This window comes from Cuculus canorus, chromosome 6 (genome assembly GCF_017976375.1).
Source record: "Cuculus canorus isolate bCucCan1 chromosome 6, bCucCan1.pri, whole genome shotgun sequence".
NCBI classification, from domain to species: domain Eukaryota; kingdom Metazoa; phylum Chordata; class Aves; order Cuculiformes; family Cuculidae; genus Cuculus; species Cuculus canorus.
Genome location: NC_071406.1, coordinates 28,600,150 through 28,615,900, shown reverse-complemented (window position 1 = coordinate 28,615,900; position 15,751 = coordinate 28,600,150). Strand labels below are relative to the sequence as shown.

The 15,751-nt window shown below is 35.5% G+C and overlaps 2 protein-coding genes across 18 annotated transcripts in view; one reads left to right on the top strand and one right to left on the bottom strand.

The window, feature by feature from the left end:
• Window positions 1–15,751, bottom strand: part of ADAM23 (ADAM metallopeptidase domain 23) — a 74,884-nt gene that overhangs the window by 17,902 nt on the left and 41,231 nt on the right. For all 17 annotated transcript variants that reach the window (XR_008450307.1, XR_008450308.1, XM_054069371.1 and 14 more), the window contains exons 13-24: window positions 15,230–15,320; window positions 13,510–13,558; window positions 11,170–11,269; window positions 9,841–9,912; window positions 8,990–9,076; window positions 8,417–8,497; window positions 6,829–6,879; window positions 6,288–6,351; window positions 4,246–4,351; window positions 2,893–3,012; window positions 1,801–1,969; window positions 376–487 (exon numbers count right to left, since the gene is read on the bottom strand). Coding sequence is in view for 15 of the 17 variants with exons in the window: in XM_054069371.1 (XP_053925346.1) it covers window positions 376–487; window positions 1,801–1,969; window positions 2,893–3,012; window positions 4,246–4,351; window positions 6,288–6,351; window positions 6,829–6,879; window positions 8,417–8,497; window positions 8,990–9,076; window positions 9,841–9,912; window positions 11,170–11,269; window positions 13,510–13,558; window positions 15,230–15,320 (1,102 nt within the window). In the remaining 2 variants the exon portion in view is untranslated. The remainder of the gene's footprint in view (window positions 1–375; window positions 488–1,800; window positions 1,970–2,892; window positions 3,013–4,245; window positions 4,352–6,287; window positions 6,352–6,828; window positions 6,880–8,416; window positions 8,498–8,989; window positions 9,077–9,840; window positions 9,913–11,169; window positions 11,270–13,509; window positions 13,559–15,229; window positions 15,321–15,751) is intronic.
• DYTN (dystrotelin) overlaps window positions 1–15,751 on the top strand; it is an 86,246-nt gene that overhangs the window by 64,350 nt on the left and 6,145 nt on the right. The gene's annotated exons all lie outside the window — the stretch shown is intronic.

Genomic DNA, 15,751 nt, shown 5'->3' with positions numbered 1-15,751 from the left:
AGGAAACTGGAAATCTCTAGAAAAACATAAGTACTCAATTATCATATAAATAATAAGAGCCACACTTAGATTCAAAGAAAAATGACAAAGAAAATTATTGTTAAAAATAGAGAATAAGGGATGGAGGAAAAAGTAGAAAGTACACATCATTATCTATTGAAATATTCCCTAAATTTATGTTATAAAAGTAAAAGTTTCATCAGTTCTCAAAGCAGAAAGACCTACTCTATCTACATGAAGTAGAATTTTATGGTCTGGGTCTGAATAGGCCCGTACAATGGCATTCTTTTTCTAAATGCTAATTCTACTACCATGTATCAACAGAAAAAATGTCATAAAGACTTGAAAGAACATCAAAACTGAAATTGCACAAACCCTTGGGTCCTTCATCCTTCTTGCTACCAGTATCCCTGATAGGATCGTCAATACTGCAGTCTGTCCCAGCCCAGGAGAAATTACAAATGCAAGTGGCTTCATTACTACAAACCTGAAAAAGAAAATAAATGACAGCAGTATGGTTTTAACTACATTTTATTAAGTTTATTTAACATGTAATTAGGTACTTAATTAACAGTATAAATCTTATCCATTTATATATTGTGATTTTTTCTTTGAGCCTCTAAATACACTCAGATGTTGTGTAAAGCAGGAGTGTTCCCTAGGGTTCCACAATCGCTTGCACTACACATCTGCATAGGATGTAGAAAAACAAAAGAAATTCTCATTAAAAAATACCCCCTATCTTGACTAGTTACATCTTCACTAACGAACTATCTAGACTTTACGCCTGGACATACAGAAGGAATATAAGCATGTGCATTTGAAAGGTTCAAGACATGGTTGTTTTACAATCTCCAGTTTATAACTTGCACTGATGCAGAAAAATACAGTAGGATTTTCATTGGTTTTGTCAACATTTTTTTCCTAAGCAGCAATGAAGAGCACTTGCTTATCTTCTAGAAACGGAGGAAATACTTCCTAAGTCTACATTTAGTTGAATGACCTCTAACAGGACTTTGGACTCCCTAAAGTGGACAGTACATTTATCAGATACTGGAAAATCTATCCAACTGACAAAACCTAAAATATCAAATCAATGAGAATCACTGGCTATGAACTTTCCCTATGAAAAACAACAGGGAATGTGTTACCGGAAGCATTTACTAAGGAAAAAGTATGATGAGAAATACACACAAAACAAAGAATGGAGTTTTGATTATAAGTATCTGTCCACTGAATCCCACAGTGGAAAGGTTTTGTCAGTATTGGAGTTAAGACATGGAACAGTGAATCTGTTCACCAAAACATACCTAACACCTTAGACAAATGGACTTCCAGGTTGAATAACAGAATATAATGTGCCTGAATGTAAAACAGTACACTTTGCAACTGTTGAAGAAGAATATATCATCTCTGTTGAGGTCAACGGTTTAGAATTTCATTTATTTAAGTCATAAGGGACCAACTTTATAAAGGTGTGAGTATGCAGAAAAAAAATTATCTGAAGATGGCAAGTAGATTTAAATATGGGTAGTACATTGCAGAAGCCTTTACAATAACTGATGTCAAAGCTCTGTCTTGCTAGTAACGAAAGCACCACTTTGGATATAACTGCAGAAATAATTTGACAATTTCCCTTCTAACATTTTATCTATGTTTCACAGAATGGCAGTTTTCCCCTGAATCCAACATTCATGTTTTCAGATCGATTGGTCTTAGGAACGCTTTCAGTGTACTCCACAGGGTACACTAAGATCACGTAGAGCAGAGAGAAATGGAGCAGCTTAGCTGCTAACTCACCCCATGACCAGAACAGACTTTCCCATTAGAACCAATGGGACAGCTGCTTATGTTCAAGGATTGAATTGGCAGGCACTTTTTGTCCAGACACATCATTTGAGGTCCACATGGAGCTCCATCTTCCACATAACCCAGATCTGTATCATCATCTAAAAGAACATGAGCACCACTAGGAGAAATAAGTTTTAAGAGACTATCAGTATTATGACTGGAGTCCTTTGAAAATGTTAAACATGTCAGCGTAGATACTAAAAACCTTTCCCTCATTCAAGCACACGGACAGATTGAACAAAATTATAAAGTTTTTCCGTCTGTTCACAGCACTGACAAAGTGTTCCATTTGTCAGACTAAAGAAAGAAGTCTAGATAATGATTTAAACACTCCAAAAGAGCTCCCTAGGCTTTGGGGTATTTTTTAGTAGTCTTTGATTAGCTGTGCTTTTTTATTTCTTTTCCTTTTTTTTTCCCTTCCATTTTTTTTTCCTTTTTTTTTTTTTTTTTCCCTCCAAATGCTGTGAACTACTATTACTAAAAGAATGCTAAAAAACTAACCTCCTATGTGATGACATCTAAATAGAAATACTAGCGGTATAAGAGAAGAGTTAAGCATCATTGCTCACTCAGGACCTAAACATGTAAGAGTATTCTTAGCATGACAGCAATGTTGCCCATGTCTTTAAGATACAAATCCAGTATTGTGCACAGTGGACTAAAATCCATTTGCCTGCCCTTAAAGTGAACCGTAGCTACACCCTGCCACAATCCTTCACTTTCCACTCTCTCAGCCTTCACTCCCCTACAGATATTTCTCTGAGGATATAAAACTTAAAAACATTATGTTTAATATATGGGTCTTTGGCAATTACAGACTTGACTGCCTACAAAAAAAGGAGGATAATCCACATTTCACCTCTTTAATGTGGAATATTATGCTGCTTAATATTTTTAATTGAAAGAAATACCACTCAGAGTAATAATTTTGCTCTAATATATTAATTACCTAAAAATCATAGAATTTTACTTTTATGTTTATATTAATTCAGTAAGTTCTGACTGAGCAAAACCACGTTGGAATACTGCATTATCTTTTACCTGCAGTCCACTATTCGTCCTTGATGATAAAAAGAATTTGGTGTAATTTCTCCTTGAACTTGACCAACTCGTGGAACTTTAGTAAGATTAGTACAGAGCAAAAAGCCACAGAAAACATCACTGGAAAATGAAAACATATCAAAAAGTTACTGAAATAGTATGAAATAAACTTACAAATAAAAGACTGGCAATGCTGCTGATCACATTAACAACAAGAGACAGAAAAAGTAATCATTCATTCTAATGAACCAGGGAATGTTCACATGAACAAAAAATTCATGTGCTCTAAATACAGTACAGTACAATTAAGAGCTTGAGTCAAATTGTACAAAGCTTCACCGTATGAGGCTAAATGACATTTCACTCTTTCTAACAGCTTGGATGCCATACGTTAATGTGAAGTTTGAATTCTGAATTGAATTTTATTTCCCTTGCAGAACAATAGAACCATAATAACAATTAGCAAGCAGTGTGCATTCCTGAATTTTGGTGAAGAACTTGCTTTATTTGATGTTATTTTATATGTGCAATCTTCAATAGAAGGATATGCCCTTAAAACTTTCATCCCCTACTCCAATTGTCCTAAGTCACAGAAGCAGTTGCATTAATGCTGGAATTTGTATTTATTACAATTGCAAAAATATTGAATGGCCCTTTAGCTAGACCATTTTTCTACATCATCAAGAACCAAGAAAAGCTTTTATACAAAGGTTTTTAACATACATATCACAACAACACTTTTCTCATCAAAGTATAAAAACATCCCTTAAACAACTCCTTTCCCTATGATCCCATCTGAAAAGTGAATCATGCAATAAAAAAAAAAGCCATTTAACAAATATCAAATAGTCAAAGAAGGAAAAGACCATTCTGAGACTGAAATTTTTACATGCATACTTAAAAATTTCAAAACTGTAAGACAATCACAGGAAATTCAAGTCTATCTACTAATGATCGTTAACTTGAAAAGTAAATTTAATCAAATATCCATCTAGTAATGATCACATACAAAGAAATCAGCTATTTTCTCTCTATAGCATCCAAATGTCTGATTGTCCTGTCATGTTTGTAAATCATGAACCTGCGACTTTTTGCTGCCTGGTCCCCGTGCTCCTCTGAAAGAATTAAAGTCACAGTACATTCTTCTGAAAATCTGGAATTCTTTACAAATGTATTGCTGAGCCACCCATGGATTTGTCAGAATGGTATTTTTTCAAGATGCAAACCTTATGTGGGAAAGAACATTCAAAATAATGCAAAATAAACTGCTGAAACATTCATGAGAAAGTAGAGAATATTAAACCAGTACTAATCTATTTAAAATACAAATAATCTGCACCAAGATGAACTTACTGTTTGCTACACTGAATCCAGCGGTCTCCATCTTTTCCACAGTTTCCTTTTTTCGTGCCTTCTGTATTAAGTTTTTCGTAACAAAATTTGTCAGATCCTGAAGACTCTATTGATGAAGAAAGGAAAAAGGAACATACTTTCCACTGGCAACATGAGACCTTTGAAAACCTGCATGATTTATCATAGCAGTTCTCTGCATTTTTTTAATACAAAACATAAATCTAACCACAGGCATATGAACACAACTGGTATTTTCCATAGACCCCAGTTGGAACCTCACAGACTGAACTGCAGTACCTACACATGACTTTTCTAAAAGAATCCTCAATGTTAAAAATTTGCTTTGAACTGTTAAGAAAAGCAATCTCTACAGTGTCTCTATTGCCTTCTGTATTTGACTTTATCTGTGGTCTAATTTTGTTCACTTCATAACACTTGCACATAGATTTAATTTAGTTGCTTTCACTGTAATTATTCCTGATCTGTATTTCAGGAGGTCAAAGACAGTGCATCATAGATTGGACTGGGTTGGGTTGGAAGGGACCTCAAAGATCACACAGTTCCAACCCCCTGCCATGGGCAGGGACACCTTCAACTGGATCAGGCTGCTCAAAGCCCCATCCAACCTGGCCTTGAAGACCTTCAGGGATGGGGGCAGCCACACCTTCCCTGGGCAACTTGTGCCAGTGCCTCACCACTCTCATAGGAAAAAAAATTCTTCCCACTATCTAATCTAAATCTCCCCTCTTACAGCTTAAAACCATTACCCCTCATCCTATCACTGCACTCCCTGATAAAGAGCCCCTCTCCAGCTTTCCCGTAGCCCCTTTAAGTACTGGAAGTTTGCCATAAGGTCTCCCTGGAGCCTTCTCTTCTCCAGGCTGAACAAGCCCAACTCTCTCAGCCTGTCCTCATATGGGAGGTGCTCCAGCCCTCTGAGCATCTTAACGGCCCTTCTCTACGCTCGCTCTAACAGATCCATGTCCTTTCTGTGCTGAGGACTCCAGAACTGAATGTAGTACTCCAGGTGAGGTCTCATCATAGCAGAGTGTGTGTGGGGGAAATCACCTCCCTTGACCCGGTTGTACATATGGTATTTATATGCCATATGTTCTGACACCAACTCAATGTTTACTTTGGGGTTTTTTTCAAAGAGAAAACAATGTTTAACAGAAGCCCATGAAAGAAAAAGAAAAAAGGCACAACAAGCATTTAGAGAAAGATGAAATATTAACGGTAAGTAAGACAGAGTAGTTTCAGTTAAATCATTTGCACAGAAGAAAAGCCAAATATTTTAAAATAAAAGCGTGCAAGATATAAAGAAATTAATTTACAAAACCATCTATTGCCTTTAATATTATCAATAAACGTAAGGTGGCAACATAGAGCTCTTCTCCTAAGTAACAAGTGATAGGACATGAGGAAAGGGCCTCAAGTTGCACCACGGGAGGTTTAGATTAAATATTAGGAAAAATTACTTCACTGGAAGGGTTGTCAAGCACTGGGACAGGCTGACCAGGAAAGTGTTTGAGTCACCATCCCTGGAAGCATTTGAAAGACATGTAGAAGTGGTGCTTAGGGACATACATGGTTAGGTGGTGAACTCAGGAACGTTAGGTTAAGGGTTGGACTCGATGACCTTAAAGGTCTTTTCCAACCTACATAACTCTACGATTCTGTCTCTTTTGAACTATACAAAAAAAATCCTCAAACCTTTTTCCCCACCCCAGTAACACTAACTCAAAGTTTGCTAACATGTCTTCTCACCTAATTTCACCACAACCCAGCATTTGCTGCCCCACCTATGTCTGAAATCACATCACATCAGAATAATCTCACTATCATCACTCCCGAAAAGTCATACAACTAGAAGTTTTACTTGCCAATCAAGCCACAGTTTCTCACTGCAGCCTACTCCACTAAGCAGAAAACTTTAACTTAAAGAGTGGCAAGAACAAATAAATAAAAATATTAAAAATCCAAAACAAAGTCAGGAATGAACCAGAAATAAAACACAGTTAAGGTAGTTAAAGACAACCTACTAGATCCCCAGATATATTTGCACTGATTATCTCTTGTCTTGCATTCACCGTTATAGCAACGACCCTAAACAAAACACAACATGTTAGCAAGTGCGTATTGAACATTATTTCGTTTACTTTCTCCCAACAAATGTCTCATTTTGTTTCCTTCACACACACAGAGGAATGCATCATATTTTTCATTTCATGAATTTGGGCAGATGAAGTACACATTTTGGCCCACATTCTAAAGCTCATTTAGTATCTAATGTATACTGACATTTCAGCAGCTGCTTTATAGGACTCACACACATAGCTGTAAAGAACTTATTACCATGGAGTATAATAAAAGATCTACATATAAAATGTAAAGATACCAAGCAGATTTTACTCAAGCTAGAAATATTTACTATTCATAGAGTGCATAAAGCACAAGCAACATTGAAGTTCAAAGGAAAATCTATGAAGAAATATAGAAAACAGAATTAAAGAAAATATATGAAAACTTGTATTTAGTTAATTTCTATATGGTGATGTGCAGGGATTTTAAATTATTGCATACCTGATTAGAATCACAGGCATACCCATCTTGTTTATGAAGGTTTGGTGGACACTGAAAAAAAATTAAGAACTGTTCTTCATCACATGATCAAAGGATCACATATGGAATTTTCCCAGTTTAAAAGACAATTGCACAGCATATAAAGGCTGCAGGAATCTTTATAGCTACAAATACAAATGAAAAAAATTAACATCTTGAGTCATGGAACACAAGGTTTCATCCTAACTCTCTGTGTATTTCAAGCAGAAATTAAGGAGATGAGGGAAAATAAAAAGCAAAACACATGTTCAGTAACAGCATATTTGGTAGCTAATGCTGGGGCCATGATAGCAACACAGCCACTGCAGTCATTTCAGTTCCACTAACAAAGTAAGTGAGTACCTAGCTGTAGCCTACCTCTGCTTACAGAGCTGTGAGGTTTTTTTATCGTGTTGTCATGTTTTCTTGGCATTGGAAACTATTTTGCTATGAACAAATCATTAGGTCCAGAAACTTCAGATTTTTAAAGTTAGGAGCAGATCATTCCCAAAGCTTTCCCTTATCAGAAAGAGACCTATCAAGATTTGGAAATGGTATGATGCTGCAATATACCATAATAGCCAATACTCGAGGGCAGCCTTTCTAGCTTAAGAAAGCCCTTCTCCCTCCCATTAAGAAAGCTCCATCTACAGAATAAGAGATTTACAATAAAATCTCAGCAATAGCTACTTATCCATAAGTGTGGATGTCTCAGATGATAATATAAGAGGTTACTGTTAACTTACTGGCATCTATATTTACAGCCAATGCCCAGAGAGACATGCAATATATCCTGAATCTTAATTATTCAAAGCTTGATGCAGCAGACGTCTACAGCAGAGTTATGAAGTTCTTCTATAACCTTGAAGCTAAAGACTCCATATTAAAAAGGAGCATATATCACCTACAGTGTCAAAGTTGCTGTGAAAATGGAAAATGTACAGACCGTTGACTATTCAAAAGAACTCAAGTTAAAAATCACCTTTTGGTTGCTGTTTATTCCCATACTTTTGAGTATTAGTGAAATGTTTTCAAGAGAAACACAGCATACCCACAACTTTTAAAACTATCCTACCTGTGCACACTCTTAAAAACCATAACACTTAATACTAAGTCTTACGAGGAGCACCTGAGGGGAGTGCCAACCTTAAATGATTATGTGATTCTATACTCAATTAGTTGTAATTTTCTACAGTTATATTTTAAACTATTTTATTTCATAAAATCCATTATTAACTTTGAATCCACTCACATTTACAGCATGTTCTCAGTGCTTGTGCTATAGATCAGGCAAAGAGTAAAGGGGGGTGTCTGACACAAATACTATAGACAAAACCCCACAAACTTTTAAAAACTATGAAAACTACGGAGGTCATATTTTCAGTGAACTTAGTTTTTTTAGGCTTATGGTAATCTATTCTTACGTTTAAAAAATTGTGTTAAGATTGAAAAATAACCCCCATAGTTATTTGTGGGTATATGAGCTGAGTTTATTAATCTGGATTTCCCTCTTAAAATGAGTGCAAACAAACATCAACAGTGTTAGCAGAGAGCACTTCCAGTCACATACCTGGCCAGAATCTCCAGTGCAGATCTCTGCAATATCACACTCATTCACTGCATATCGACAGTCATACCCTCGTGGGAAAAACTAGAAAATTAAGAATATAGTTCAGGACTAAGATTATGTATAGGCAAAATTAAATGTTCGTGTTTGGAATTACTCCTCATTTTAATACTCCGTAACCAGTATACTCACACATATTTGGGTTTTTTTATTTGGCTAACAACGAAACACCATAATCTCAATACTTATTTCAAAAATGTGTTGAAAAAGATTTCAGTTTCTTAATATTCATTAAGCCCAAAATGAAGTACATAAGTAATACTTAGAAGACTTTGGGCTTTTTTCATCTCTGATAAACAAACACAAATAAAAGGCATTTTTACATGAACACATATCCAATGTGATCTATTCCCTTTAAATCTGGAGCAGTAACTACATTATAGTCCAGAATAACAGTCTTAATCTACGTAAACTGTTCCTTTTCATTCTACATAAAACACATCAAACTACAACAGGCTGCACGTGACTTCCATGAACAACTGGAAAGAGCAACAGATATACCCAGGCAACACTCACAAGGCATGATGTATTACAGCAGGGTCCATCACTACAATGAGCTCCATTAGAAAGAGAGCACTTCTTACAACAGTCTGGATAGCATTCCTGAAGAAAATATTAAGTGACATTGTTAGTTTTCCACTTTAAAGAACTTTTTTCTTCATAATCGTTCCAACAAACTATTGAACAGACAAAATATTCAGTTCAGCACTGATGATTTGAAATTATCAGCTGGAATAATCCTTTGCTATGCTTAAATAACTAAAGTAAAGGGAAAACAGTGACATAAAGGAGATTCACACATTCTGCAGCCTCTTCACAGGTGTGGTTCCCTGTGCCAATGCATGCTGCTTAGTTAAACTGTATTCAAAGCAGAAAAAAAGATTTAGACAACTAATCACAGGTGTAATTATATTTAAATACTAGAAATTGGACTCAAGGCTACGGGGTAGATTTTTGCAAAAACATTCTTGGAATACTTCTACAATAGAGAAGACAACTACAGTCTAATTAGGCTGTCCGAACACAGGCACCTATCTTCAAAGCACAGATAAGGAGTCTGCCACTCCAGGCACGCTATCCAGGAAAAGTGAAGGAGTAAGCAATTTCTACAGTGCAATTCATAAATTGCTGGGAAGCAGCTATGCCTTGTCCTTAGTATGACGGGAAGACTGTTCTGAGGGCACTCCTGCATTTGCACTCATTCTCACTTGAAAAAATGTTTTAACACAGTCATTTAAGTTGTTCCCTAACAATAGACAAAACAAATTCCTTCCCAAACCTTTACTCTTCCCTTACTAATCACATAATTTATCTTAATATATTTTGTAAGAAGAAAGACTTGTGGAGTAATATGTAACTCTACTTGCCATTCGGAAACCGCAATCACATTCTTCTCCTGCTTCTACATATCCATTTCCACACTCAGTAGTTTCAAAGAGCTGAAAGAAAAAAAGCCACCCCCCAAAGTAGGAATAAAACTGCTATGAAATGACTTTTCTGCCACACTCAGCCCACCTCTGCAATGCTTCAGAAACACAGTCTCAGAGAACATATATGCCGTGCTACTGCGATGGGGAAACCAGCACATTTTCCAAGTACTGCTAGTCTGAATTGGTAAGACGTGAAAGACGTGCAGCTAAATCACTTGACAGCTAGCCCTCCAGTATACTGAGCTCAGAAAATTAAACAGAAAACAACTGTCAAGGGGATAACATCTGAACTTAATTCCAATTTCACATTACCTTGCTAAACAGCTATCATTAAAAAACGAAGCTATGTTTTTCTTTCTATCTACTTACTCCTTTCTATCAGAATTCTTACATTCTTATTTTATAAGCAAAGATTGCTAACCTGGGAAGAGGTTAAAAAACACTCTTAATAAGCAAAATATTTCTGGTTAATTGTGCAAGGTGGTGGCCCGCCAAATGACCCAGCACAGGAAACAGAATGGCCTACGAATCTCATGTGGTATTAAATTCTACAAAGACAGCAAGTTTGACACTGTGATTAAATAGAATATTAATACTTTGGATTGACCTTTCATTGCAAAAAGAGCCACATGGAATATTTTTATACTACTCCGCTTTAGAAGAATGTCATGCTAATATTGCCCTAAAAAAACTTATGACCTTGAGAAGTTTTTAGATTAAAAAAAGCAGTGGATGGTACAAGGAAACAATTTTAAATTACAGAGTTTGCTAGATGTACATTTGAAATGAAATGAAATTAAACTAACTTTAAGAACAACCACAAGCTGCTACTGTTGATATGAAGTAAGCTATTGATTTCTAATTCCTTGTGTGGTGACTGGCATTCTTTTTAACAATCTCAGGCAAAAAGTCTAAGAAAAGAGTGTATATGGGGCATGCACTATGACCTCACTTCTGGATTTTTTTTGCAGTACTTCCAGCTTAATAAGCAATGCACTTATGCTGAATGGGGATGTATCTAGCTGTGAAAAATTGACTGCAATATTTGTCATTACTTGGCATGAATAACTGAGGGAAGACAAGTTGCAATCCTTATAAGACTGTTTTTAAACTTACAGGAACGAACAGTCAGCTAATTACAAACAACCTCAACAAAATACCCACACAGACATTTGAATAAATTTGAGAACAGATGGGTGTTTATGAAATTATTACATTTTCATTACAATGTTTAGCAGAGGTGCTGACTACCAAAACATTTATTACCTTTGTTGGCCTGTTGAAAAGGCAGGCACCTCCCCCACGGAGTAAAAATTCTCTGTATTCTGCAATGCTGCATTTGGAGAATTTCCTGGAATGGTATACCCTAAAATGGCAAAGAATTAGCTAAGCAAATGTCTTGAAACACCAACAGTTCCTGGAAGGGGATAGAGGGATGACAAAATTTTTTTAATACTGTAAATCCCAGTTTCTTACAACCACTGTGTGCAACAGCATGTCAGCTCAGACTTATCAAACTATAAAATTAGAACAAAAGAAATAGTTTGTAAACATTCTGCATTTTTACATTTCTATTAGATGGATCTATGCTAAAGGAAACTGTAGTCTTCTAATTTTCTTAAAAATGGGAAACTACATAATGGCTGCTATGCATCCTATCGATTGCATGCATAATCCAGTATTCTCTCAGGTTTGTTTTCCCTCCAGCTCCAGTTTAAAAGACATATTACATTCCAGAACTCTAATTTCATGCCAGCATTTAAAACCATTCACTTAATCTGATCCTGTTAGTAAGGTTAATTTTTAGAGAAAAAGTCATTGTAGCCAAAAGAACAGCTGCATAGGGGTTAGACTGAAAATCCATTCTACCCAAATCACATCTCTGATTTTGGCCCTAAGAATACGCTCAGGACGAGCAGAGAACAAAACACTGTACTACTAATTACAGAACATTTTTTGGCTTCCAAAAATTTTCAGCTCAAGGACCTTCTCAGGAAGACTTAATTTGTCTTATTTCATAATCTTCATCGTATTTTCTCACACAAATTTGTCCAAAATGTTTTAGCATCTACAACATGCCATAGCAAGAAGTTTCACAGCTCAATTACAGACTGGTAGAAGAACAACTTAATCCTGTTTTTTTCTGTCATCTATTTGCTAGTCTCATTTCATGTCTCCCTTGTTCTTACACTGGAAGAAACGGTAATCATTTGCTGTGTTGCTCATATAGACTTTCCTGGTATTTCCTTATCTCCATCTTTTTCTTAACCTGATGAAAACATACTTCATTAGTTATTTCTTCAACAGAAACTGTCTGATATTAGCCATGTTTTGACATTTGGGAATGAGAACTGTTTACACTATTAAAGATGGGGATAACCATGCCTTAAAGGAGGTCCTCCATTCCTTTCCTAGCAGCTCACTGCTACTGAGCTGACATTTCCTCAATGAATTATTTTATACATAAAAAATGCCTTCTGGCACTTATGGAGTTAAGTGAAAAGGCTTTACATTGCAGCTAATTATTCACTCATTTCACTAGTCCTTTTGCAGCTTCTGGGTGACTATCATCTGCTCTTCGAGGGTTTTTTTTTACTGTTTTCTACTGAAGTGATTTTTTCCACAATCTCTTCTACTGCTATTTCTATCCGAGACTGATACTTCGATGTGTTCAGAAGGAAGGTTGTATCTATTCTGATCAATGCCTTACTTCAGATTCCAGAAGCAAAATTAGTGAATAATTTTCTATTGCATGCATACAGAAGCTGGCAATTACAAGTCTACAGGAAAGCTACACAGTACTTCCATTGAAGAACAGATTTCCAAATACCATATAAAGAAACTTCCTGTCCTATTTACAACTAATTTTCTCAAGGATTTTGGCAATCTAACATTCACATTCAGCAAGAACTCTGACAGGAAGTGATTTATAAGACTCAAACCCCTATGTTTCAGAAGCTATCCTTTTCTAATCAATTCCTTACAGCATGACAAAAAGAATCTATGACAGTGTGTGCAGGTACAGGGCAATGATACCTGTTTTCCTCCCATACAGAAGTGCTTTCCCCCAAAGACTTCACTGACCATTTAGCTAAGGATTGAGAGGATTTGCTGAAAACTTCAGGTTTCTACTTTCATTCACCAGAACAGAAGCAGAGAGATCTGTTCACTCAAAACTAGAATTCTAAAGGAATTGAGGGGGAAAAAAAAGGATTAAAATTTAGGAGAAGAATAGAAATAACATTTATGAAAACTGCATTATAACACCTTCAGCTGCATGTAAAAAGTATAACTGGTTTTCTTTAATGAAAAATATACATTTACTTTTCAATCATTCTAAGTATAGCAAAGCACTAGCGAATACACTGCACTGCATTTCAAAATACAAGATTTATGAATAACTTCCTAAAATGTGAATAGCAAAGAGAATGAGTTGCTGGAAATTGAAATCATTGATCTATATGTTTGGGTTGTTCCAATTGTTTCTGTTTCTTTAATTCATTAGCACTAAAACACATGGACAAAACCTAATACATAAATATTTACATCATAATGTAAACTATGAACTCATTCCAGAGCCCTCAATTACTCATAGTTATGACATACCCTGTTTCCTCCATGATGCAACCACCCCAGGATTCAGTGCAGTCACACTCTTCTCAGACAAGACCAAAATACAACAGAAAAGGAGAGCAGTTATAAACATGCTTATAATAAATATAAAGTACTCACTATAAAAATGGACCTCGACTAATTAAACAAAGATTAAATAGCTGCTTAGCTGTACAGATTCTAGTCCTAAAAAAGAAACGAGCCCACTTGAAGAGATACCAATATACTTAATAAAAATGCGGTATTTTCAAATGACCATATGTGCACATTCTTGGACTCAACACAAAGTTTCAGGCAGTACAGAAAGCTAAGAACAGCTGGCAGTGTTCTTCCCTACACGCTCTCAGAACAGGCAGCACAAGGGTATGTGCAGCACAGGGCACAGATGATTAAAGGTGTTTACATTTACTCCTCTCTGAAGTGTGTATAGAACACCCTGAAGGAGAACTGTTACTGGACAGGCCACATTTTTTTCCTTTTGGCATACAATTATTAGTAATAATTGTAATTAGTAATTAGTAATTTTTGGCATACAATAATAGTAATATGTACATCAGCCAATTAAACATTAATTAGAAAAAGTAGTTGAGCGAAAATGGATTTACAGCTTACTTACAGCTATAGCATGTAAGTCAACAGTGACCAAATTCATAAAACAAAAACAGAAGAGCAACATCTTATGGTTGGTAAAACAGAAGTTATAAACTACTGATAAAAATTATTACCAAAACAGTAATATTTTCAAGAAGAAAGATTATCCTAGATACTACAGTAAATCCATACTGTTTTGCCACAGAAAATATTCACAGATTATTTATATGGTTATTTCAGCCCTATGCAGGTCATTCATTAATCTTTCTCTACAAAGGGTATCCAAATAAGTAAACTAAGTTACCATTTTAAAAAAACCTATTTTGCAGTTTAAAAATATTCTGATTTCCAAATATAAACTCTGTTTTACCTATAAACAAAAAATAATGATACAGAAAATACATAACAATTTCCAATTTTACACAATTCATAAGTGCTGCTCTACAAAACAACACTCCCTCAACTTTTCTACATTGTTTCCTAATTCACAGATTTCTGAAGTGATTCCAAAATAAATTCAGCATTATCATTAACACTTCTATAGAAGAATAAAAGAGAGAAAGTTGCCAAATTTCTCACAAGATGTGAGCAGAAAAAATGAACAATTTTCTTCAGCTCCAGAAAGGGCATTCACAGCAGCTTTTATAGCTACATTCTATATGTGTTAAGGTCAGGTCAGTGTAATCTTATAGCTGTGAAGCAACAAGATATATTGAGCAAATGTTACCCTGGACTAGCTTACAGCTCCTTACTGTTTCTTCAAGCATAAATCAGGTATTTTTGTATTTTAAGAAGTCAATGATAGTATAGGTATTACAGATTTCAATATGATAGATAAGAAGTTCTGACTTAAATTACTGGTGTTTTTACCGTTATATCTTTGAATGCTGGTTATGAATCTAACCTTCTGACACAGGACATCACTGAGGTCATTGTAAAATGAGTGCTGAGCTGGTGGCTCTTATTTGGGTTAAATGCAAATTTTCGTGCATGTATTTCCAAAAGCAGCAATTCTTGTTCTACAGTTACAGCAAGTTTGGTATTTGTTTCAAATATTACAAAGGAAGAATTTATACGTTTAGCTAAGGAGGACAAAAAAAAGAGTCCATGTTCATGTACATACTCGGTTTCCTGGCAGCTGGCTCCCATTGTATTCCAAGGTTCTGAGCAAGACTTTGTGCTAGTTCCTGTGCCATGGCCAAAGGGAGGCCATACTGCATTTCAAGAGGTACGCAATTAAAAAAAAAAAAAAAGAAAATGTAAGTTATTGCAGTGAAACTACACTGGCTCATTCTGGCTTACCACATACCTACTACTTCAGTAATTGTGTACAGTCAATCACAATTCTGTGTGCATATAAGGAAAATGAACACAACGAAGTACTTAATGGTAAAAAAACTTTCCTCTCTTAACTTGATGAAATCCCTGTCCACTGGTTATCCTACAGTAAAAAGTCTGTTTGATATCTATGTAATAGTGTTTTGTATAGTATGATTAAACCATGTTAAGATCGGAGATTTTCCTATCAATTTAACACTGCACCAAGGAAAGAATTATTAAAAAGTAGAATCAATACATAGGGACCTTTTTTTTTTCTAGTTTTAATGTCAAAAAATATCAGTAAGAATTACATGTCATCAGCACC